This window comes from Leptodactylus fuscus, unplaced genomic scaffold (assembly GCF_031893055.1).
Source record: "Leptodactylus fuscus isolate aLepFus1 unplaced genomic scaffold, aLepFus1.hap2 HAP2_SCAFFOLD_56, whole genome shotgun sequence".
Lineage (NCBI taxonomy): Eukaryota > Metazoa > Chordata > Amphibia > Anura > Leptodactylidae > Leptodactylus > Leptodactylus fuscus.
Window position 1 is genome coordinate 58878 of NW_027440589.1, and position 24723 is coordinate 83600.

A 24723-nucleotide genomic window follows, 5' to 3' on the forward strand; every position below is an offset into this window, starting at 1 on the left:
TGTATCTCAGTGGCGGTGTAGCTGTACAGTCTGTCATTGTTTATTACTCGGTGTATCTCAGTGGCGGTGTAGCTGTACAGTCTGTCATTGTTTATTACTCGGTGTATCTCAGTGACAGTGTAGCTGTACAGTCTGTCATTGTTTATTACTCGGTGTATCTGAGTGACGGTGTAGCTGTACAGTCTGTCATTGTTTATTACTTGGTTATCTCAGTGGCGGTGTAGATGTACAGTCTGTCATTGTTTATTACTCGGTGTATCTCAGTGACGGTGTAGCTGTACAGTCTGTCATTGTTTATTACTCGTGTATCTCAGTGACGGTGTAGCTGTACAGTCTGTCATTGTTTATTACTCGGTGTATCTCAGTGATGGTGTAGCTGTACAGTCTGTCATTGTTTATTACTCGGTGTATCTCAGTGATGCTGTAGCTGTACAGTCTGTCATTGTTTATTACTCAGTGTATCTCAGTGACGGTGTAGCTGTACAGTCTGTCATTGTTTATTACTCGGTGTATCTCAGTGGCGGTGTAGCTGTACAGTCTGTCATTGTTTATTACTTGGTGTATCTCAGTGACGGTGTAGCTGTACAGTCTGTCATTGTTTATTACTAGGTGTATCTCAGTGGCGGTGTATCTGTAGTCTGTCATTGTTTATTACTCGGTGTATCTCAGTGACGGTGTAGCTGTACAGTCTGTCATTGTTTATTACTCAGTGTATCTCAGTGACGGTGTAGCTGTACAGTCTGTCATTGTTTATTACTCGGTGTGTCTCAGTGACGGTGTAGCTGTACAGTCTATCATTGTTTATTACTCGGTGTATCTCAGTGACGGTGTAGCTGTACAGTCTGTCATTGTTTGCTCAGTGCATCTCAGTGACGGTGTATCTGTACAGTCTATCATTGTTTATTACTAGGTGTATCTCAGTGACGGTGTAGCTGTACAGTCTTTCATTGTTTGATGCTCAGTGTATCTCAGTGGCGGTGTAGCTGTACAGTCTGTCATTGTTTATTACTCGGTGTATCTCAATGACGGTGTAGCTGTACAGTCTGTCATTGTTTGATGCTTAGTGTATCTCAGTGACAGTGTAGCTGTACAGTCTGTCATTGTTTATTACTCAGTGTATCTCAGTGACAGTGTAGCTGTACAGTCTGTCATTGTTTATTACTCAGTGTATCTCAGTGACAGTGTGGCTGTACAGTCTGTCATTGTCTATTACTCAGTGTATCTCAGTGGCGGTGTAGCTGTACAGTCTGTCATTGTTTGCTCAGTGCATCTCAGTGGCGGTGTAGCTGTACAGTCTGTCATTGTTTATTACTCGGTGTATCTCAGTGGCGGTGTAGCTGTACAGTCTGTCATTGTTTATTACTCGGTGTATCTCAGTGGCGGTGTAGCTGTACAGTCTGTCATTGTTTATTACTCGGTGTATCTCAGTGGCGGTGTAGCTGTACAGTCTGTCATTGTTTATTACTCGGTGTATCTCAGTGACGGTGTATCTGTACAGTCTGTCATTGTTTATTACTCGGTGTATCTCAGTGGCGGTGTAGCTGTACAGTCTGTCATTGTTTATTACTCGGTGTATCTCAGTGACGGTGTAGCTGTACAGTCTGTCATTGTTTATTACTCGTGTATCTCAGTGACGGTGTAGCTGTACAGTCTATGTCATTGTTTATTACTCGGTGTATCTCAGTGACGGTGTAGCTGTACAGTCTGTCATTGTTTGATGCTCAGTGTATCTCAGTGATGGTGTAGCTGTACAGTCTGTCATTGTTTGCTCAGTGCATCTCAGTGACGGTGTAGCTGTACAGTCTGTCATTGTTTATTACTCGGTGTATCTCATTGACGGTGTAGCTGTACAGTCTGTCATTGTTTATTACTCGGTGTATCTCAGTGACAGTGTAGCTGTACAGTCTTTGCCATTGTTTATTACTCGGTGTATCTCAATGACGGTGTAGCTGTACAGTCTGTCATTGTTTATTACTTGGTGTATCTCAGTGACGGTGTAGCTGTACAGTCTGTCATTGTTTATTACTTGTGTATCTCAGTGACGGTGTAGCTGTACAGTCTGTCATTGTTTATTACTCGGTGTATCTCAGTGATGGTGTAGCTGTACAGTCTGTCATTGTTTATTACTTGGTGTATCTCAGTGGCGGTGTAGCTGTACAGTCTGTCATTGTTTATTACTAGGTGTATCTCAGTGATGGTGTAGCTGTACAGTCTTTGCCATTGATGCCCAGTGTATCAGTGACGGTGTAGCTGTACAGTCTATCATTGTTTATTACTAGGTGTATCTCAGTGACGGTGTAGCTGTACAGTCTGTCATTGTTTGATGCTCAATGTATCTGAGTGACGGTGTAGCTGTACAGTCTTTGTCATTGTTTATTACTCGGTGTATCTCAGTGACGGTGTAGCTGTACAGTCTGTCATTATTTATTACTTGGTGTATCTCAGTGGCGGTGTAGCTGTACAGTCTGTCATTGTTTGATGCTCAGTGTATCTCAGTGATGGTGTAGCTGTACAGTCTGTCATTGTTTATTACTCAGTGTATCTCAGTGACGGTGTAGCTGTACAGTCTGTCATTGTTTATTACTCGTGTATCTCAGTGACGGTGTAGCTGTACAGTCTGTCATTGTTTATTACTCAGTGTATCTCAGTGACGGTGTAGCTGTACAGTCTGTCATTGTTTATTACTCGGTGTATCTCAGTGGCGGTGTAGCTGTACAGTCTGTCATTGTTTATTACTCAGTGTATCTCAGTGACGGTGTAGCTGTACAGTCTGTCATTGTTTATTGCTCAGTGTATCTCAGTGACGGTGTAGCTGTACAGTCTGTCATTGTTTATTACTCAGTGTATCTCAGTGACGGTGTAGCTGTACAGTCTGTCATTGTTTATTACTCGGTGTATCTCAGTGGCGGTGAGCTGTACAGTCTGTCATTGTTTATTACTCAGTGTATCTCAGTGACGGTGTAGCTGTACAGTCTGTCATTGTTTATTACTCAGTGTATATCAGTGACGGTGTAGCTGTACAGTCTGTCATTGTTTATTACTCGGTGTATCTCAGTGGCGGTGTAGCTGTACAGTCTGTCATTGTTTATTACGCGTGTATCTCAGTGAAGGTGTAGCTGTACAGTCTGTCATTGTTTATTACTAGGTGTATCTCAGTGACGGTGTAGCTGTACAGTCTGTCATTGTTTATTACTCAGTGTATCTCAGTGGCGGTGTAGCTGTACAGTCTGTCATTGTTTATTACTTGGTGTATCTCAGTGACGGTGTAGCTGTACAGTCTGTGTCATTGTTTATTACTAGGTGTATCTCAGTGACGGTGTAGCTGTACAGTCTGTCATTGTATATTACTCGGTGTATCTGAGTGACGGTGTAGCTGTACAGTCTGTCATTGCTTATTACTTGGTGTATCTCAGTGGCGGTGTAGCTGTACAGTCTGTCATTGTTTATTACTCAGTATATCTCAGTGACGGTGTAGCTGTACAGTCTGTCATTGTTTATTACTCGGTGTATCTCAGTGACGGTGTAGCTGTACAGTCTGTCATTGTTTATTACTCGGTGTATCTCAGTGACGGTGTAGCTGTACAGTCTGTCATTGTTTATTACTCGGTGTATCTCAGTGACAGTGTAGCTGTACAGTCTGTCATTGTTTATTACTCAGTGTATCTCAGTGACGGTGTAGCTGTACAGTCTGTCATTGTTTATTACTCGGTGTATCTGAGTGACGGTGTAGCTGTACAGTCTGTCATTGTTTATTACTTGGTGTATCTCAGTGGCGGTGTAGCTGTACAGTCTGTCATTGTTTATTACTCAGTATATCTCAGTGACGGTGTAGCTGTACAGTCTGTCATTGTTTATTACTCGGTGTATCTCAGTGACGGTGTAGCTGTACAGTCTGTCATTGTTTATTACTCGGTGTATCTCAGTGACGGTGTAGCTGTACAGTCTGTCATTGTTTATTACTCGGTGTATCTCAGTGACAGTGTAGCTGTACAGTCTGTCATTGTTTATTACTCAGTGTATCTCAGTGACGGTGTAGCTGTACAGTCTGTCATTGTTTATTACTCGGTTTATCTCAGTGGCGGTGTAGCTGTACAGTCTGTCATTGTTTATTACTCGGTGTATCTCAGTGGCGGTGTAGCTGTACAGTCTGTCATTGTTTATTACTCGGTGTATCTCAGTGGCGGTGTAGCTGTTCAGTCTGTCATTGTTTATTACTCGGTGTATCTCAGTGACGGTGTAGCTATACAGTCTGTCATTGTTTATTACTCAGTGTATCTCAGTGGCGGTGTAGCTGTACAGTCTGTCATTGTTTATTACTCGGTGTATCTCAGTGGCGGTGTAGCTGTTCAGTCTGTCATTGTTTATTACTCGGTGTATCTCAGTGACGGTGTAGCTATACAGTCTGTCATTGTTTATTACTCGGTGTATCTCAGTGACGGTGTAGCTGTACAGTCTGTCATTGTTTATTACTCGGTGTATCTCAGTGACGGTGTAGCTGTACAGTCTATGTCATTGTTTATTACTCGGTGTATCTCAGTGGCGGTGTAGCTGTACAGTCTGTCATTGTTTATTACTCAGTGTATCTCAGTGACGGTGTAGCTGTACAGTCTATCATTGTTTATTACTCAGTGTATCTCAGTGACGGTGTAGCTGTACAGTCTGTCATTGTTTATTACTCGGTGTATCTCAGTGACGGTGTAGCTGTACAGTCTGTCATTGTTTATTACTCGGTGTATCTCAGTGGCGGTGTAGCTGTACAGTCTATGTCATTGTTTATTACTCGGTGTATCTCAGTGGCGGTGTAGCTGTACAGTCTATGTCATTGTTTATTACTCGGTGTATCTCAGTGGCGGTGTAGCTGTACAGTCTGTCATTGTTTATTACTCGGTGTATCTCAGTGGCGGTGTAGCTGTACAGTCTATGTCATTGTTTATTACTCGGTGTATCTGAGTGACGGTGTAGCTGTACAGTCTATGTCATTGTTTATTACTCGGTGTATCTCAGTGACGGTGTAGCTGTACAGTCTGTCATTGTTTATTACTCGGTGTATCTCAGTGACGGTGTAGCTGTACAGTCTGTCATTGTTTATTACTCGGTGTATCTCAATGACGGTGTAGCTGTACAGTCTGTCATTGTTTATTACTCGGTGTATCTCAGTGACGGTGTAGCTGTACAGTCTATGTCATTGTTTATTACTCGGTGTATCTCAGTGACGGTGTAGCTGTGCAGTTTTTTTGATAGGTATATGGACATGGAACAGCCTCTCTCAGACCCCTGAATGCCATGGCATATTATTGGCACCAGGGGGTGACAGAGGGAACGTGCCCATGAAAGGCAGACACTTCTATCGCTGACTCCATATACAGGATTCTCCTATACAGAAGAACTTGTTAGTGGGATCTGCAGACATTAAAGGGGTTCTCCTATCTCAGTGCTCCAGCAGCTTTCCCTGCAGTCTCTTCTTCTCACTTCCTGTATTTCTCCCCTCCCTCTTGACACTACGAGGTATCACAATACTTATACCGGTCAGATAATATGCAGATGCTTGTACACAATGGACTTTGTGTTATCTGTGTGTTTACATAAAGAGATAGCAGACTCGACTTTGTCAGCAAACTCCCATTAGCTGAACGATTGTCCAGAGCAGTCAGTGACGTCACTTGTCCTATCTCACAGGTTCGGCGCTATGGAAACGCTGTGTAAACAATGGGGGAGTAAGGTCACATCGCAGGAAAACAAAGCAGAATTTCTAAAGCAATATTTTTAGGAAAAGTCTTCAATTTACATAAATTAACATTATATATAGATGTAATCTGTGCCCTAATCTGTGCTATAGGGGTAATCTGGGCCCTAATTTGTGCTATAGTGGTAATATGAGCCCTAATATGTGCTATAGAGGGTAATCTATGCCCTAATCTGTGCTTTAGGGGTAATCTGAGTCCTAATCTGTGCTATAGGAGTAATCTGAGCCCTAATATGTGATGTAGGGGGTAATCTGATCCCTAATCTGTGCTATAGGAGTAATCTGAGCCCTAATATGTGCTATAGAGGGTAATCTGTGCCCTAATCTTTGCTTTAGGGGTAATCTGAGTCCTAATCTGTGCTATAGGAGTAATCTGAGCCCTAATATGTGATGTAGGGGGTAATCTGATCCCTAATCTGTGCTATAGGAGTAATCTGAGCCCTAATCTGTGGTATAGGGGTAATCTGAGCCCTAATATGTGATGTAGGGGGTAATCTGATCCCTAATCTGTGCTATAGGAGTAATATGAGCCCTAATCTGTGGTATAGGGGTAATCTGAGCCCTAATCTGTGCTATAGGAGTAATCTGAGCCCTAATATGTGCTATAGAGGGTAATCTGTGCCCTAATCTTTGCTTTAGGGGTAGTCTGAGTCCTAATCTGTGCTATAGGAGTAATCTGAGCCCTAATATGTGATGTAGGGGGTAATCTGATCCCTAATCTGTGCTATAGGAGTAATCTGAGCCCTAATCTGTGGTATAGGGGTAATATGAGCCCTAATCTGTGGTATAGGGGTAATATGAGCCCTAATCTGTGGTATAGGGGTAATCTGAGCCCTAATATGTGATGTAGGGGGTAATCTGAGCCCTAATCTGTGCTATAGGCAGTAATCTGTGTCTTAATATGTGCTATAGGGGTAATATGAGCCCTAGTCTGTGGTATAGGGGTAATCTGAGCCCTAATCTGTGGTATAGGGGTAATATGAGCCCTAATCTGTGGTATAGGGGTAATATGAGCCCTAGTCTGTGGTATAGGGGTAATCTGAGCCCTAATCTGTGGTATAGGGGTAATATGAGCCCTAGTCTGTGGTATAGGGGTAATCTGAGCCCTAATCTGTGGTATAGGGGTAATATGAGCCCTAATCTGTGTTATAGGGGTAATCTGAGCCCTAGTCTGTGGTATAGGGGTAATCTGAGCCCTAGTCTGTGGTATAGGGGTAATCTGAGCCCTAGTCTGTGGTATAGGGGTAATCTGAGCCCTAATCTGTGGTATAGGGGTAATCTGAGCCCTAATCTGTGGTATAGGGGTAATCTGAGCCCTAATCTGTGGTATAGGGGTAATCTGAGCCCTAGTCTGTGGTATAGGGGTAATCTGAGCCCTAATCTGTGGTATAGGGGTAATCTGAGCCCTAATCTGTGGTATAGGGGTAATCTGAGCCCTAATCTGTGGTATAGGGGTAATCTGAGCCCTAGTCTGTGGTATAGGGGTAATCTGAGCCCTAGTCTGTGGTATAGGGGTAATCTGTGAAGCAGCGATGAGGGTCAGTCAGTGCTCAGGGTATAAATGTCTTCATCTCATTCATTGGTGGTCCATTATTTTGTGTCTTGGGATATTTTGTGTTCGGGGGAGGTTTTCGGTAACTTTTTCTTTTGTTCTGTTCTTATTCTTGGCCGTTTTCCCTCATTTAGATTCCTCTAGCGGAGATGGAAGGATTGTCCATGACCTCAGATATTATGTCCGAAAAGTCCTGGTCCTTAGCGCTAACGGACGACTCTCTGCCGGACGACATCATGTTTAGCGTTCTCGAATCCAAAGTATCCGCCTTTCTTTCTATTACTTCTCTCAGCTCTAGGGCTCCTTAAAGGGTCTCCACGCGCCCCCTTGTCTGTCATCTCAGCCTTTTAGGTCAAAACCATTTTATAAGAATTTTTGATTATTTTATTTTTCATTTTCATTGTTTTATCTAGATTTCCATATATATTGTATAATCCAATCCCCACTCTGACCACTAAGCCTAATTATAGACGGTAGAGAGAAGTTCTGCTGCTCCTCAGATAATTCCTGGGCTCTGATCACATCTCGCAGATAATTCCAAGTATAAATGTTAGACCTGGTCCAGAATCTTCCAGTGTGAACCCTCACCTATACTAAACCCAACACCGACCGAACATTTAGTGCCCCAGATATTGCACTACTACCCCTGTCTGACCCCTGCGCAGACAATGAATGGCGCATGCGCAGTTGCGGGGGATGAACATTGCTGAGCTGCGGGTGGGCCCGAGACCGATCTCTAGGTAAGTGGACACCGGGTGGGTATTAACCCCTGTATGGAATATTCGGGGCACTAAATCTCTGGAGAGTCTCTGGCCCTCTGGTGCCCGTTCTGTCTTAGATCTCCATCCTGTGAGTCCGCCGGGCCCTCCACTGGTCGGGGCCCTTACTGAGACTGGCCAGTCCTAATAAATCTGCCCCCTGGCTCCGCCTACGTCATGTTAACCCCTCGGTCCAGGCCCATTCATTATATGTGGATTTTGTGTCTTCATTTCTTGTCCTCATCTCATTGGGTCTTGTGTACAGGGCGAGGTTATTGGAGATGTCACGATGGCCGTACCCATGGGGGCCACCGGTCCCACTAATGATGGGGGGGGATGGGCATGCTGAATATCATGAGAGATAAGACACGTGACCGCTCAGTCTATGGGAGGGGTCCGGGGCCACTACTAGTTATGGGGGCTATGGGGCACCGCTGTAGTCACTGGTGAGCGAGCAGTAATCTGCCCCTGAGCCTGGCGTCTGGAGGGTTAATACCCCAATGGTCTGATAATAGCCCCGTGTGCGGTGTGACGGCCTGTCCTGTTAGTGTAGGCAGAAGGTGCCCATTATACACAACGGCACGTGACGGGAGGACCACGCGGGCCCGAAGCCTGGCCTGACCCAGTGGAACTTCAGTGACCCTTGTAATGGTGGGTGTTCAGGATTTAGTGGCCCTCCGACCCCTGTAATGGCGGGTGTTTAGGATTTAGTGGCCCTCAGACCCCTGTAATGGTGGGCGTTTAGGATTTAGTGGCCCTCAGACCCCTGTAATGGCGGGTGTTTAGGATTTAGTGGCCCTCAGACCCCTGTAATGGCGGGTGTTCAGGATTTAGTGGCCCTCCGACCCCTGTAATGGCGGGTGTTCAGTATTTTGTGGCCCTCTGACCCCTGTAATGGCAGGTGTTCAGTATTAATGGCCCTCGGACCCCTGTAATGGCGGGTGTTCAGTATTAATGGCCCTCGGACCCCTGTAATGGCGGGTGTTCAGTATTTAGTGGCCCTGTCACCCCTGTAATGGCGGGTGTTCAGGATTTAGTGGCCCTCAGACCCCTGTAATGGTAGGTGTTCAGGATTTAGTGGCCCTCGGACCCCTGTAATGGTAGGTGTTCAGGATTTAGTGGCCCTCTGACTCCTGTAGTGGCGGGTGTTCAGGATTTAGTGGCCCTCTGACCCCTGTAATGGTAGGTGTTCAGGATTTAGTGGCCCTCTGACCCCTGTAGTGGCGGGTGTTCAGGATTTAGTGGCCCTCGGACCCCTGTAATGGTAGGTGTTCAGGATTTAGTGGCCCTCTGACCCCTGTAGTGGCGGGTGTTCAGGATTTAGTGGCCCTCGGACCCCTGTAGTGGCGGGTGTTCAGGATTTAGTGGCCCTCTGACCCCAGTAATGGTAGGTGTTCAGTATTTTGTGGCCCTCTGACCCCTGTAATGGCGGGTGTTCAGTATTTAGTGGCCCTTGGACCCCAGTAATGGTAGGTGTTCAGGATTTAGTGGCCCTCGGACCCCTGTAGTGGCGGGTGTTCAGTATTAATGGCCCTCGGACCCCTGTAATGGCGGGTGTTCAGGATTTAGTGGCCCTCGGACCCCTGTAGTGGCGGGTGTTCAGTATTAATGGCCCTCGGACCCCTGTAATGGCGGGTGTTCAGGATTTAGTGGCCCTCGGACCCCTGTAGTGGCGGGTGTTCAGTATTAATGGCCCTCGGACCCCTGTAATGGCGGGTGTTCAGGATTTAGTGGCCCTCGGACCCCTGTAATGGCAGGTGTTCAGTATTAATGGCCCTCGGACCCCTGTAATGGCGGGTGTTCAGGATTTAGTGGCCCTCGGACCCCTGTAATGGCGGGTGTTCAGGATTTAGTGGCCCTTGGCCCCCTGTAATGGTGGGTGTTCAGGTTTGGGGCCACTACTCTGTATTCCACATTAGGGCCGCACATCCAATACCGGACTGTTTATGGGCCTGTTCAGATGGCGCAGTATTGGCACATCATTGGTGGGCCCCATGGGCGACATTCCCATTCCCTTCCTATTAATGGTTTTGTACGAGCGCATTCAGACCAATGCGGGTCATAGGAGTGTAATAAGAGGAACCGAAAACCTGCTGCAAACACCGAAAAAACTCCCCAACTGCTCCTTATACAGTCCTCAGGGGTCTCAAAGATGTAGTAAGGGTAGAAAACTAAAAAGAAACCCCACCCCGGGGCCGCGGAAACAGCCCCCGACATGTGACCATTACAGCCAATCACTGGCAGCCTCAGTCCTGTGAATATGGCAAGTGAATGGCCACATGTAAGGAGTCACTGGCCACATATGAGGAGTCACTGGCCACATATAAGGAGTCACTGACCACATGTAAGGAGTCACTGGCCACATGTAAGGAGTCACTGGCCACATATGAGAAGTCACTGGCCACATATGAGAAGTCACTGGCCACATATAAGGAGTCACTGACCACATGTAAGGAGTCACTGGCCACATACAAGGAGTCACTGACCACATATAAGGAGTCACTGGCCACATATGAGAAGTCACTGGCCACATATAAGGAGTCACTGGCCACATGTAAGGAGTCACTGGCCACATATGAGAAGTCACTGGCCACATGAGAAGTCACTGGCCACATATAAGGAGTCACTGACCACATGTAAGGAGTCACTGGCCACATGTAAGGAGTCACTGGCCACATATGAGAAGTCACTGGCCACATATGAGAAGTCACTGGCCACATATAAGGAGTCACTGGCCACATATAAGGAGTCACTGGCCACATACAAAGAGTCACTGGCCACATATAAGGAGTCACTGGCCACATATAAGGAGTCACTGACCACATGTAAGGAGTCACTGGCCACATATGAGAAGTCACTGGCCACATATAAAGAGTCACTAGCCACATATAAGGAGTCACTGGCCACATATAAGGAGTCACTGGCCACATACAAGGAGTCACTGGCCACATATAAGGAGTCACTGACCACATGTAAGGAGTCACTGGCCACATATGAGAAGTCACTGGCCACATATAGAGTCACTGGCCACATATAAGGAATCACTGGTCACATATAGGGAGTCACTGGCCACATGTAAGGAGTCACTGGCCACATATAAGGAATCACTGGTCACATATAGGGAGTCACTGGCCACATATAAGGAGTCACTGGCCACATACAAGGAGTCACTGACCACATATAAGGAGTCACTGGCCACATATAAGGAGTCACTGACCACATGTAAGGAGTCACTGGCCACATATAAGGAGTCACTGGCCACATATAAGGAGTCACTGACCACATGTAAGGAATCACTGGCCACATATGAGAAGTCACTGGCCACATATAAGGAGTCACTGGCCACATATAAGGAATCACTGGTCACATATAGGGAGTCACTGGCCACATGTAAGGAGTCACTGGCCACATATAAGGAATCACTGGTCACATATAGGGAGTCACTGGGGCATTTACCAGGTTGTTTTGTTTTTTTTATTTTACCCCATTCTCTTCCTTATTAAATCTTTATAGACTCCTCGACATCCCCTTTAAATGACCCGTCCTGTTGGCTACACTGTCCTCTCTGCCGCCCGGACCCCACATGTGGCCCCGCAGAATGAAATATATCCACAAGGATTGTCCCAACCCTGACAAATTTATTCTGTCCAAGGCCGAAAGGCAGGAGATTAGTGTAACCCTTTATGTGTACTGGGGGCAGTTATTGGGGCAGATTTCTAGGCAATCAGATCTTACTATATTTAAAGGGATCCTCCACGTTTTCTTACACCGTCCAGGATTTTGTGCCGATCCATTTCTTAGTATCATTTAGTGATGTGATTTTTTGATTTGTAGTTCCTGAGGCCACCACTGGGGGAGCCGGAGATCTCTGTATACAGCCTGCACTCTCCGGCTCCCTCTAGTGGTGACATCAGGTCCAGTCGGTGATTAGCAAATGGTTTTAATGATTTTTCCATCTTCCTCCCCGTTTCAGGGTGAATATTCTCCGCTCCAGAAGTCGGCGACTACTAAAGAAAGTCATTTATTGAGTGTGAAGAAGCCGCTGGTCTGCAGAACCCACTCCCTGCCCAATGACAGCTACATGCTACGGACAGAACACGTGTGTGCCGAGTGCCAGGCCCAGAGGAACATCTCCTGCCACAAGTCAGGTACCAACAAGGGCAAGTACATGATACAATGGGGCTAGTGGAGAAGGGCAACAGCCATATGTGGGCTACAAATGGGGAGAAATTGTGCAGGATCCCCCCCCCCCACCCCACCATAGTAATGGTACCAACCAGTGAGTGAGAGAAGACCCCGGGGTCCGGCTATAGTCACATGGTAGTATACACACACATATATATATACTGTATATATCACTGTATATATAAGTATCTGTATATAGTAGGTTAGTGTGTATATGGTATATTATAGTGTTAGTATATAGTACTAATCTATATAATGTAATATCTATATATATATATATATATGTGTGTGTAATCTATATATAGTATATACCGGTATCAGTCTACCAGACCCTACAGATACTTTGTATAGAATATAGTATTAGTATATAGTATATTAGTGTTAGTATATAGTCTGTATTATATGTACGGTATATACTACAGTCTGTAATCTATATACAGTATATACCGCTACCAGTCTATAGATACTTTGTACGGTATTAGTATATAGTATGTTAGTATATATATATATATATATATATATATATATATATATATATATATATATATATATATATACTAGAGGGAGGAGGCGGCTTCACACGGGTATATTACATGTTATGTTTGTGTAGTGGCCCCATAAGAATTGTCCAGTTTTGCACTGGTGTATGTTGTATGTGCTTTGTGTGTATGTCCATAAGCGTCATGTCATTATGTGAATCTCATTTTGGATATCAGTGAAAAATCTGTGATCAGTTGTTATGGAGACCTGGAGTAAAGCTGTATCTAATCCTTCCCCGTGTAGTACTGTGTTTAGACGCAAGTATCTAATCCTTGTTGGTGTGGTACTGTGTACAGATGTGTGTATCTAATCCTCCAGTAAATGAAACTGTGTGCAGACGTGCATATCTAATCTTACGGCATGTGGTACTATGTGAAGACGCGTGTATCTAATCCTCTGGCGTGTGGTACTGTGTGCAGACAGGTGTATCTAATCCCTGGCGTGAGGTACTGTGTGCAGATGCGCGTATCTAATCCTCCCCCGTGTGGTACTGTGTGCTGAGATGTGTATCTAATTCTCTGGCATGTGGTACTGTGTGCAGATGCGCATATCTAATCCTCCCCCGTGTGGTACTGTATTCAGACGCATGTATCTAATCCTCCCCTGTGTGGTATTGTGTGAAGAGGCGCGTATCTAATCCTTTGGCGTGTGGAACTGTGTGTATACGCGCGTATCTAATCCTACAGCATGTGGTACTGTGTGCAGATGTGTGTATCTAATCTTATGGCGTGTATAACTGTGTGCAGACGTGCGAATCTAATCCTCTGGAGTGTGGATCTGTATGTAGATGCGTGTATCTAATCCTACGGCATGTGGTACTCTGTGCAGATGTGTGTATCTAATCCTATGGCGTGTACAACTGTGTGAAGACACGTGTATCTAATCCTCCCCTGTGTGGTATTGTGTGAAGAGGTGCGTATCTAATCCTATGGCGTATGGAACAGTGTGTAGACGTGCGTATCCAATCCCCCGGCATGTGGTACTGTGTGCAGACGCGCGTATCTAATCCTATGGCATGTGGTACTGTATGTAGACGTGCGTATCCAATCCCCCAGCATGTGGTACTGTGTGTAGACGCGCGTATCTAATCCTCCCCCGTGTGGTACTGTGTGCAGACGCGCGTATCTAATCCTCCCCCGTGTGATACTGTGTGCGGAAACGCGTATCTAATTCTCTGGCTTGTGGTACTGTGTCCAGAGGCATGTATCTAATCTTCCAAAGTGTGGTACTGTGTTCACACACACGTATCTAATCCTCCCCTGTGTGGTATTGTGTGAAGAGGCGCGTATCTAATCCTTCCGCTTGTGGAACTATGTGTAGACGCGCGTATCTAATCCTACTGCATGTGGTACTGTGTGCAGAGGCATGTATCTAATCCTCCAAAGTGTGGTACTGTGTGCACACACACGTATCTAATCCTCCCTTGTGTGGTATTGTGTGAAGAGGCGCGTATCTAATCCTTCGGTGTGTGGAACTATGTGTAGACGCGTGTATCTAATCCTACTGCATGTGGTACTGTGTGCAGACACGTGTATCTAATCCTATGGTGTGTACAACTGTGTGCAGATGCGCATATCTAATCCTCTGGAGTGTGGAACTGTGTGTAGACGCATGTATCTAATCCTACGGCATGTGGTACTCTGTGCAGACGCGTGTATCTAATCCTATGGTGTGTACAAATGTGTGCAGATGCGCGTATCTAATCCTCTGGAGTGTGGAACTGTGTGTAGACGCGTGTATCTAATCCTATGGTGTGTACAAATGTGTGCAGACGCGCGTATCTAATCCTCTGGAGTGTGGAACTGTGTGTAGACGCCTGTATCTAATCCTTCGGTAGGTGGAACCGTGTGCAGATGCACGTATCAAATCCTTCAGTGCGTGGAACTGTGTGCAGAAGCGCGTATTTAATCCTCTGGTGTGTGGGACTGTGTGCAGACGCGTGTATCTAATCTTCTGGAGTGTGATACTGTGTGCTGATCTGTGTATCTAATCCTCTGATGCGTGTATCTCAGTTTGGATATCAGTGTTGTATTGTGCATGTGGAGTGACCGTGTGTATTGCAGTTGGAATATGAGTGTTTGGAATGCTGTATCTCAGCAACGGTACGTCCGAGCGAGTTGGAGTCTCGTCTTAAACCTTCCCGGATATCTGAAGTATCTCTGTACCAAATTTGGTGAAGATCGGTCCAGTCGTTTGGTTCGCATTAGAGAACAGACAGACAGACAGACAGACATTCATTTTTATAATATAGGGAGATATATAGATATATATATATATATATATATATATATATATATATATATATATATATATATATATATATATATATATGGTACGTAATCTATATACAGTATATACCGCTACCAGTCTATAGATACTTTGTATAGTATTAGTATATAGTATGTTAGTGTGTATATATATATATATATATATATATATATATATATATATATTATATTAGTGTTAGTATATGGTACGTAATCTATATACAGTATATACCGCTACCAGTCTATAGATACTTTGTATAGAATGTAGTATTAGTATATAGTATATTAGTGTTAGTATATGGTGTGTAATCTATATACAGTATATACCGCTACCAGTCTATAGATACTTTGTATAGTATTAATATATATTATATTAGTGTTAGTATATGGTGTGTAATCTATATACAGTATATACCGCTACCAGTCTATAGATACTTTGTATAGAATGTAGTATTAGTATATAGTATATTAGTGTTAGTATATAGTCTGTATTATATGTACGGTATATACTACAGTCTGTAATCTATATACAGTATATAACGCTACCAGTCTATAGATACTTTGTATAGTATTAGTATATAGTATGTTAGTATATATATATATATATATATATATATATATATATATATATATATATATTATATTAGTGTTAGTATATGGTACGTAATCTATATACAGTATATACCGCTACCAGTCTATAGATACTTTGTATAGTATTAGTGTGAGATATATACAGAAAGATCCACCACACAAAAATTTGGATATTACCTAGTGTCAGACTAGCAGTTTACAGGTCCTGTAATCTGACACTAGAGTGGGACCATGTATCTCAGAGGTGTGTTTCTGGTGGGACACTTATTGTAGTGCACCTCAGATAGCAAGAAGAAGGGAGGTCCTACTCTCCATGTTGATGCATGTCCCTTATGATTACAGGTACAGTGATTAATTGCTGCAGCCATGTTGTTGTTATATTCTCATATTGTATTGCTCAGTATATGTTGATACAGTCACTGATGTTAGGAATGACTGAGAACTTGATGCTAATGTATAATTACTAGATAGTATGGAAGGACACTTATTGTAGTGCACCTCAGATAGCAAGAAGAAGGGAGGTCCTACTCTCCATATTGATGCAGGTCCCTTATGATTACAGATAAGGTGAATAAAGAATATAAACCCCCCCAACCACACCAGTGTTAGTTCATTAGGTGTGCAACATTAGTATATAGTATGTTAGTGTATATATATATATATATATATATATATATATATATATATATTATATTAGTGTTAGTATATGGTACGTAATCTATATACAGTATATACCGCTACCAGTCTATAGATACTTTGTATAGAATGTAGTATTAGTATATAGTATATTAGTGTTAGTATATAGTCTGTATTATATGTACAGTATATACTACAGTCTGTAATCTATATACAGTATATACCACTACCAGTCTATAGATACTTTGTATAGAATGTAGTATTAGTATATAGTATATTAGTGTTAGTATATAGTCTGTATTATATGTACGGTATATACTACAGTCTGTAATCTATATACAGTATATACCGCTACCAGTCTATAGCTACTTTGTATAGAATGTAGTATTAGTATATAGTATATTAGTGTTAGTATATAGTCTGTATTATATGTACAGTATATACTACAGTCTGTAATCTATATACAGTATATACCGCTACCAGTCTATAGATACTTTGTATACAATGTGTTTCTTTCTCTCTATTATCCGGCTGTTTGTTGGGCCTATACGCTTGTATTACTGTAACAGACGACCTCCGTATACCGCCCCGCCCCCTGTATAACACACTGTCCCTGGTGATTGGGACTCTCTTGTAGGTTCCAGCAGTCACGTGGACGGCCGCTGTCCGCTCCAGGACGCCGCGCTGAATGATGTCAGATCTGAATTAGTGATCCCAAAACTCTGCGCCCCCCTGCGGTCGCCATCTACACACAGGATGCTCCGGCGACAGGTACGTGCGGTCCGTGTCCGTGTCACGTTTCTTCCATGTCCGTGTGCAGGACGTTCCCTTGTCGGCTTCAGGTCTGGGCTTTGTCTTCTTCACGGTTCTCATTGTCTGTTCCAGATGTAGTGAAGCTGCAGTGCGGTCACCGGTCACTGAGTCTGCACGTCTGCACTGCGCTCTCCGCCACTACTCACACACTGCTGTAGTCACTGCCGACCAGACCCAGCGCCAATGCTGCAGTAATAACAGGACTGTATGACCTCGGCGGGGAGGAAGTACAGGGTGGTCCTGGCTCCGCCTCCTTCACCTCCATAACTAACACGACCTGCCAGAGATACAAGTCACTAATCCTAGCTCCGAGTGACTTGTATGTCCCGAGGCTTCTACGTACTGGAGGTTCAGGCGTTGGCGGGGTCCTGCGGGACGTTCCAGCACTTCCTTCCTGTGGCTTCTATTGCGGATGTGCCGGAGGCTTCCAGGCTGATTCTGACCCCGGGTCACGAGATTCGGCACTTGGCCCCGCCCTCCTCTCTGCAAGGAGTGAATATGGGGGCGGGGCAGGTCCTTGTTCAGATCACATGACCCTGGGCCAGAAACCCCTCAGGTATCCGCAGTAGAGGTCGGAGGAGGAGGTAAGTGAATAACCCAGAGCCCCCCCCCCCCCCCGGGACCTTCACTATCTCACTCTAGAACTCGTAAGATGGCCGCCGTCTTCTTCTCGTCCCTCGTTACACATTCACCATCTTTCTTCCTTCTTGCAGAAAGCGGTGCAGAACGATTCGTTTGAGCTGTTCATGGACAACCAAGGTGACGCCGCCGAAAACCTCGTGTCCTTACCAGTTTGCCAACTCCCCACAAACGTGCCAACCGTCCGAAACACAGCGGAGCCCGAAAGGACTTTGTGCCAGGTGGACAAACAGACAGTCCCTCCCCCACCCTGCCCCGAGAGCGGCCTCTGTCCTCTGACATGGAAAGCCTCGGCCCAGGAGAGGAGCCACGTCCTGAAGACGTCGTCCCAATGTCACCAAGACTTCGGCCTCCGCACCTGCCAGGCCCTGACATTCTACTCGGCCGCCTATTCATTGAGCCAGAAGGTCCAGCTGGAGAACAGTAACAATGTGGTGCTGCGAGACATGAAGAAGTTCTACAGCATGGACGCCCAGCGCGCCCTGAAGAAGAAGACCGCCTCGTGGCTGGAGGACTCCAGAAGACATTCCATCGAGGTCTGTTCCCTGGAGAACACAAAGTCTCCGCACCCGACGTCTCGCTCGTGCGGCTTCATTAGTCATATACTCAATGAACGCGAAGACCTCCAGACACGAGCGAGCCTCCCGCACTGCCCCGAGTGCGCCCCCTGCCTACAGGCGCAAGCTTTACCACCACAATCCCACTCATTAGACTCTAAGGACCCGCCCACCACGGCGGAGCCCTCACTTCCCGAGATGTCAATCTCCTAATTTCTAGGAATCATTTTTCTATCCGATCAATTGAAAGAAAAACTAAATCCTATTTTTGAGTCTGAACATTTGTTACACAAAGCCGAGCTGCTTGGGTGGTGAACGGAGGGAAGTCGGAGGAGGAGGGGAAATACTTGAACACCTCGTTCTGTCGGGACAAACAGCAATACGTTTCCAAAAGGATTTTCACATTTCTCTAGTTAGTAAAACTCATGTTATTTTTATTAAATAAACTCTATAGAGTGTCAGCTCCGCGTCTCACATGGTCTCTATGGTAAGGGTGTCTGTGCAGTGTATACCGGAGTGTGCCGGAGGTAGGGCCGTCCTAGACTGAGCCCAGTATACAGCTCGGCTTACTCTACATGTATGGCGTATCCACCGGAGAGTCCCGGAGGTGCGGCCGCATCTGTCTGCACAATGGACTTCACCAGGCTGCACCTTACTGACACGCTGAAATCCAGAGTAATCCCGACTATCCAGAGTAATCCACTCTAATCACTCAGAATAATCCCGACTATCCAGAGTAATCCAGAGTATCCAGGGTAATCCACACGAATCCAGACTAATAACTCAGAATAATCCAGACTATCCAGAGTAATCCAGACTATCCAGAGTAATAACTGACTAATCCAGAGTAATCCAGACTATCCAGAGTAATAACTGACTAATCCAGACTAATCCAGAGTATCCAGAGTAATCCACACTAATCACTCAGAATAATCCAGAGTAATCCAGACTATCCAGAGTAATAACTGACTAATCCAGAGTAATCCAGACTATCCAGAGTAATAACTGACTAATCCAGAGTAATCCACACTAATCACTCAGAATAATCCAGAGTAATCCACTCTAATCACTCAGACTAATCCAGAGTAATCCAGACTATCCAGAGTAATAACTGACTAATCCAGACTAATCCATCCTAATAACTCAGACTATCCTTACTAATAACTCTGAATTATTAGCCTGGATTACTCTGGATTAGTCTGACTGATACCTCAGACTAATCCAGACTGTCCTGACTAATCCAGACTAATAACTCAGACTATCCACACTAATCCAGACTATCCAGAAGAAATTCAGACTATTCCAGAGTAATAATTCAGACTAATCCAGACTAAAATTTGAGACTAATCCAGACTATTCAGAGTAATCCAGACTAATAACTCAGACTATCCAGACCAATTCAGACTAATCCAGCGTAATAATTCAGACTAATTTAGACTATCCAGAGTAATCCTGACTATTTCAGACTAATCCGGACTAAAATTTGAGACGAATCCAGAGTAATCCAGACTAATAATCCAGACTAATAACTCAGACTATCCAGACTATTTCATACTAATCCGGAGTATTCCAGACTTATTCAGAGTAATCCAGACTAATAATCCAGATTATCCTCAGTGGTTGAGCTTTATAAAAAACAGCAAAAACTGTTACAAAAGTCAGTGGGAGTTACAGAGTTGCGATGGACGAATGTTCTGCTCTGGTTCCGCCTATGGCTCAGAGCTTTTTCGCTGTCTGGATTGCAGTGTCAGTGAGGTTGCGGCGAGGTATTACCTGGCGGGAGGGGGAGTCACATCTGTCAGACGTTGCGGCGAGATGTTACCTGGCGGGAGGGGGAGTCACATCTGTCAGACGTTGCGGCGAGATGTTACCTGGCGGGAGGGGGAGTCTCATCTGTCAGACGTTGCGGCGAGGTATTACCTGGCGGGAGGGGGAGTCACATCTGTCAGACGTTGCGGTGAGGTATTACCTGGCGGGAGGGGGAGTCACATCTGTCAGACGTTGCGGTGAGGTATTACCTGGCGGGAGGGGGAGTCACATCTGTCAGACGTTGCGGTGAGGTATTACCTGGCGGGAGGGGGAGTCTCATCTGTCAGACGTTGCGGTGAGGTATTACCTGTGGGAGGGGGAGTCACATCTGTCAGACGTTGCGGCGAGGTATTACCTGGCGGGAGGGGGAGTCACATCTGTCAGACGTTGCGGTGAGGTATTACCTGTGGGAGGGGGAGTCACATCTGTCAGACGTTGCGGCGAGGTATTACCTGGCGGGAGGGGGAGTCACATCTGTCAGACGTTGCGGTGAGGTATTACCTGGCGGGAGGGGGAGTCACATCTGTCAGACGTTGCGGTGAGGTATTACCTGGCGGGAGGGGGAGTCTCATCTGTCAGACGTTGCGGTGAGGTATTACCTGTGGGAGGGGGAGTCACATCTGTCAGACGTTGCGGCGAGGTATTACCTGGCGGGAGGGGGAGTCTCATCTGTCAGACGTTGCGGCAAATCCTGTGGACAAACATTCACCAAAGTATAAAAAGTGCGAAATATAAAAGTACAAGAAACAGCAAAAAGTGATTGGAAATTGTGTCTTGGGGTGGATGATTCTGAGCAGCACAATGCAATGGGGGACCTCCGGCAGGGGGCCCAGAGGCGGGGCCTGCACCAATGACAGATTCTGTGGAGAGATAATAGGTTATCATTGTGGTGACATCGGCAGGGTATGCTCATGTGTCTCCATGGTAACAGACTACAACCAATCGTAGGTAGTCTGACATACAGTAATGGCCAAAAGTATTGGCCCCCCTGCAGTCCTGTCAGATAATCCTCGTGTTCTTCCAGATAATGATTACAGTCACAAATTCTTTGGTATTTTCTTCATTTAATTTGTCTTCAATGGAAAACCACAAAAAGAATTGTCAAAAAGCCAAATTGGATATAATTCCACAGCAAACATAAAAAAGAGGGTGGACAAAAGTATTGGCACTGTTTGAGAAATCATGTGATGCTTCTGTAATTTGTGTAATTACCAGCACCTGTTACTTACCTGAGGCACCTAACAGGTGGTGGCAATAACTAAATCACACTTGCAGCCAGTTGAAATGGATTAAAGTTGACTCCACCTCTGTCCTGTGTCCTTGTGTGACCACATTGAGCATGGAGAAAAGAAAGAAGACCAAAGAACTGTCTGAGGACTTGAGAAGCAAAATTGTGAGGAAGCCTGAGCAATCTCAAGGCTACAAGTCCATCTCCAAAGCCCTGAATGTTCCTGTGTCTACCGTGCGCAGTGTCAGTAAGAAGTGTAAAGCCCATGGCCCTGTGGCTAACCTCCCGAGATGTGGACGGAGAAGAAACATTGACCAGAGATTTCACCGCAAGATTGTGCGGATGGCGGATAAAGAACCTCGACTAACATCCAAACAAGTCCAAGCTGCCCTGCAGTGCGAGGGTACAACAGTGTCACCCCGTACTATCCAGCGTCAGCGTCTGAATGAGAAGGGACTGTATGGTAGGAGACCCAGGAAGACCCCACTTCTTACCCACAGACAGAAGCCAGGCTGGAGTTTGCCAAAACTTACCTGAGAAAGCCAAAACCGTTCTGGAAGAATGTTCTCTGGTCAGAGGAGACAAAAGTAGGAGAAGGCCTCAACATAGAGATTACAGGGAAAAAGAGAAGAAGACGCCCCCTACAGTCAGACATGGCGGAGGGCCCTGATGGTTTGGGGTTGCTTTGCTGCCTCTGGCACTGGACTGCTTGACCGTGTGCATGGCATTATGAAGTCTGAAGACGACCAACACATTGTGCAGCATCATGTAGGGCCCAGTGTGAGAAAGCTGGGTCTCCCTCAGAGGTCAGGGCTCTTCCAGCAGGACAAGGACCCAAAACACACTTCAGGTCAGCACTAGAAAATGGTGGTGAGAGAAAGCCCTGGAGACTTGTAAAGTGGCAGCAATGAGTCCAGCCCTGAATCCCATAGAACACCTGTGGGGGAGGGGGAGAGATCTCTTGGGGGCAGTTTGGAGAAGGCCCCCTTCACATCTCAGGGGGGACCTGGAGCAGTTTGCCAAAGAAGAAGGGTCTAAGATTCCAGCAGAGCCTTGTAAGAAACTCATTGCTGGTTAGTGGAAGCGGTTGTGCGCAGTTATTGTGTCTAAAGGTTGTGCTACCAAGTATTAGGCTGAGGGCGCCAATACTTCTGTCCGCACCAGTTTGGGAGTTTTGTGTAAAATGATCAATGATGTGACTTTTTTTCATTCTCTTTTGTGTTTTTTCATTGCAAGCAAAATAACTGAAGATATTACCAAAGTGTTTGTGCTTGTAATCATTATCTGGGGACAGCGAGGATTATCTGACAGGACTGCAGGGGGCGATACTTATACTGTATATACCCTGTGTCACTTATATACTATATAAGAGTTTGTGCTGTGTAATCATTATCTGGGGGACAGCGAGGATTATCTGACAGGACTGCAGGGGGCGATACTTATACTGTATATACCCTGTGTCACTTATATACTATATAACAGTCTGTGCTGTGTAATCATTATCTGGGGGACAGTGAGGATTATCTGACAGGACTGCAGGGGGTGATACTTATACTGTATATACCCTGTGTCACTTATATACTATATAAGAGTCTGTGCTGTGTAATCATTATCTGGGGACACCGAGGATTATCTGACAGGACTGCAGGGGGGCGATACTTATACTGTATATACCCTGTGTCACTTATATACTATATAAGAGTCTGTGCTGTGTAATCATTATCTGGGGGACAGTGAGGATTATCTGACAGGACTGCAGGGGGCGATACTTATACTGTATATACCCTGTGTCACTTATATACTATATAAGAGTCTGTGCTGTGTAATCATTATCTGGGGGACAGCGAGGATTATCTGACAGGACTGCAGGGGGCGATACTTATACTGTATATACCCTGTGTCACTTATATACTATATGAGTCTGTGCTGTGTAATCATTATCTGGGGGACAGTGAGGATTATCTGACAGGACTGCAGGGGGCGATACTTATACTGTATATACCCTGTGTCACTTATATACTATATAACAGTCTGTGCTGTGTAATCATTATCTGGGGGACAGTGAGGATTATCTGACAGGACTGCAGGGGGCGATACTTATACTGTATATACCCTGTGTCACTTATATACTATATAACAGTCTGTGCTGTGTAATCATTATCTGGGGGACAGTGAGGATTATCTGACAGGACTGCAGGGGGCGATACTTATACTGTATATACCCTGTGTCACTTATATACTATATAAGAGTCTGTGCTGTGTAATCATTATCTGGGGGACAGCGAGGATTATCTGACAGGACTGCAGGGGGCGATACTTATACTGTATATACCCTGTGTCACTTATATACTATATAAGAGTCTGTGCTGTGTAATCATTATCTGGGGGACAGCGAGGATTATCTGACAGGACTGCAGGGGGCGATACTTATACTGTGTATACCCTGTGTCACTTATATACTATATAAGAGTCTGTGCTGTGTAATCATTATCTGGGAGATAGCGAGGATTATCTGACAGGACTGCAGGGGGCGATACTTATACTGTATATACCCTGTGTCACATATACTATATAAGTGTCTGTGCTGTGTAATCATTATCTGGGGACAGCGAGGATTATCTGACAGGACTGCAGGGGGCGATACTTATACTGTATATACCCTGTGTCACTTATATACTATATAAGAGTCTGTGCTGTGTAATCATTATCTGGGGACACCGAGGATTATCTGACAGGACTGCAGGGGGCGATACTTATACTGTATATACCCTGTGTCACTTATATACTATATAAGAGTTTGTGCTGTGTAATCATTATCTGGGGGACAGCGAGGATTATCTGACAGGACTGCAGGGGGCGATACTTATACTGTATATACCCTGTGTCACTTATATACTATATAAGAGTCTGTGCTTTGTAATCATTATCTGGGGGACACCGAGGATTATTTGACAGGACTGCAGGGGGCGATACTTATACTGTATATACCCTGTGTCACTTATATACTATATAAGAGTCTGTGCTGTGTAATCATTATCTTGGGGACAGTGAGGATTATCTGACAGGACTGCAGGGGGCGATACTTATACTGTATATACCCTGTGTCACTTATATACTATATAAGAGTTTGTGCTGTGTAATCATTATCTGGGGGACACCGAGGATTATCTGACAGGACTGCAGGGGGCGATACTTATACTGTATATACCCTGTGTCACTTATATACTATATAAGAGTCTGTGCTGTGTAATCATTATCTGGGGGACAGCGAGGATTATCTGACAGGACTGCAGGGGGCGATACTTATACTGTATATACCCTGTGTCACTTATATACTATATAAGAGTCTGTGCTGTGTAATCATTATCTTGGGGACAGTGAGGATTATCTGACAGGACTGCAGGG

At 45.1% G+C, this 24723-nt stretch overlaps 1 protein-coding gene across 1 annotated transcript in view; it reads left to right on the forward strand.

The window, feature by feature from the left end:
• LOC142188586 (voltage-dependent T-type calcium channel subunit alpha-1G-like) overlaps positions 1 to 18741 on the forward strand; it is a 32450-nt gene extending 13709 nt beyond the window's left edge. The window contains exons 3-6 of the mRNA XM_075261878.1: positions 7430 to 7555; positions 12027 to 12201; positions 16910 to 17043; positions 17799 to 18741. Coding sequence (XP_075117979.1) covers positions 7430 to 7555; positions 12027 to 12201; positions 16910 to 17043; positions 17799 to 18494 — 1131 coding nt within the window. The 3' untranslated portion in view covers positions 18495 to 18741. The remainder of the gene's footprint in view (positions 1 to 7429; positions 7556 to 12026; positions 12202 to 16909; positions 17044 to 17798) is intronic.
• The last annotated feature ends 5982 nt before the right edge of the window (positions 18742 to 24723 follow it).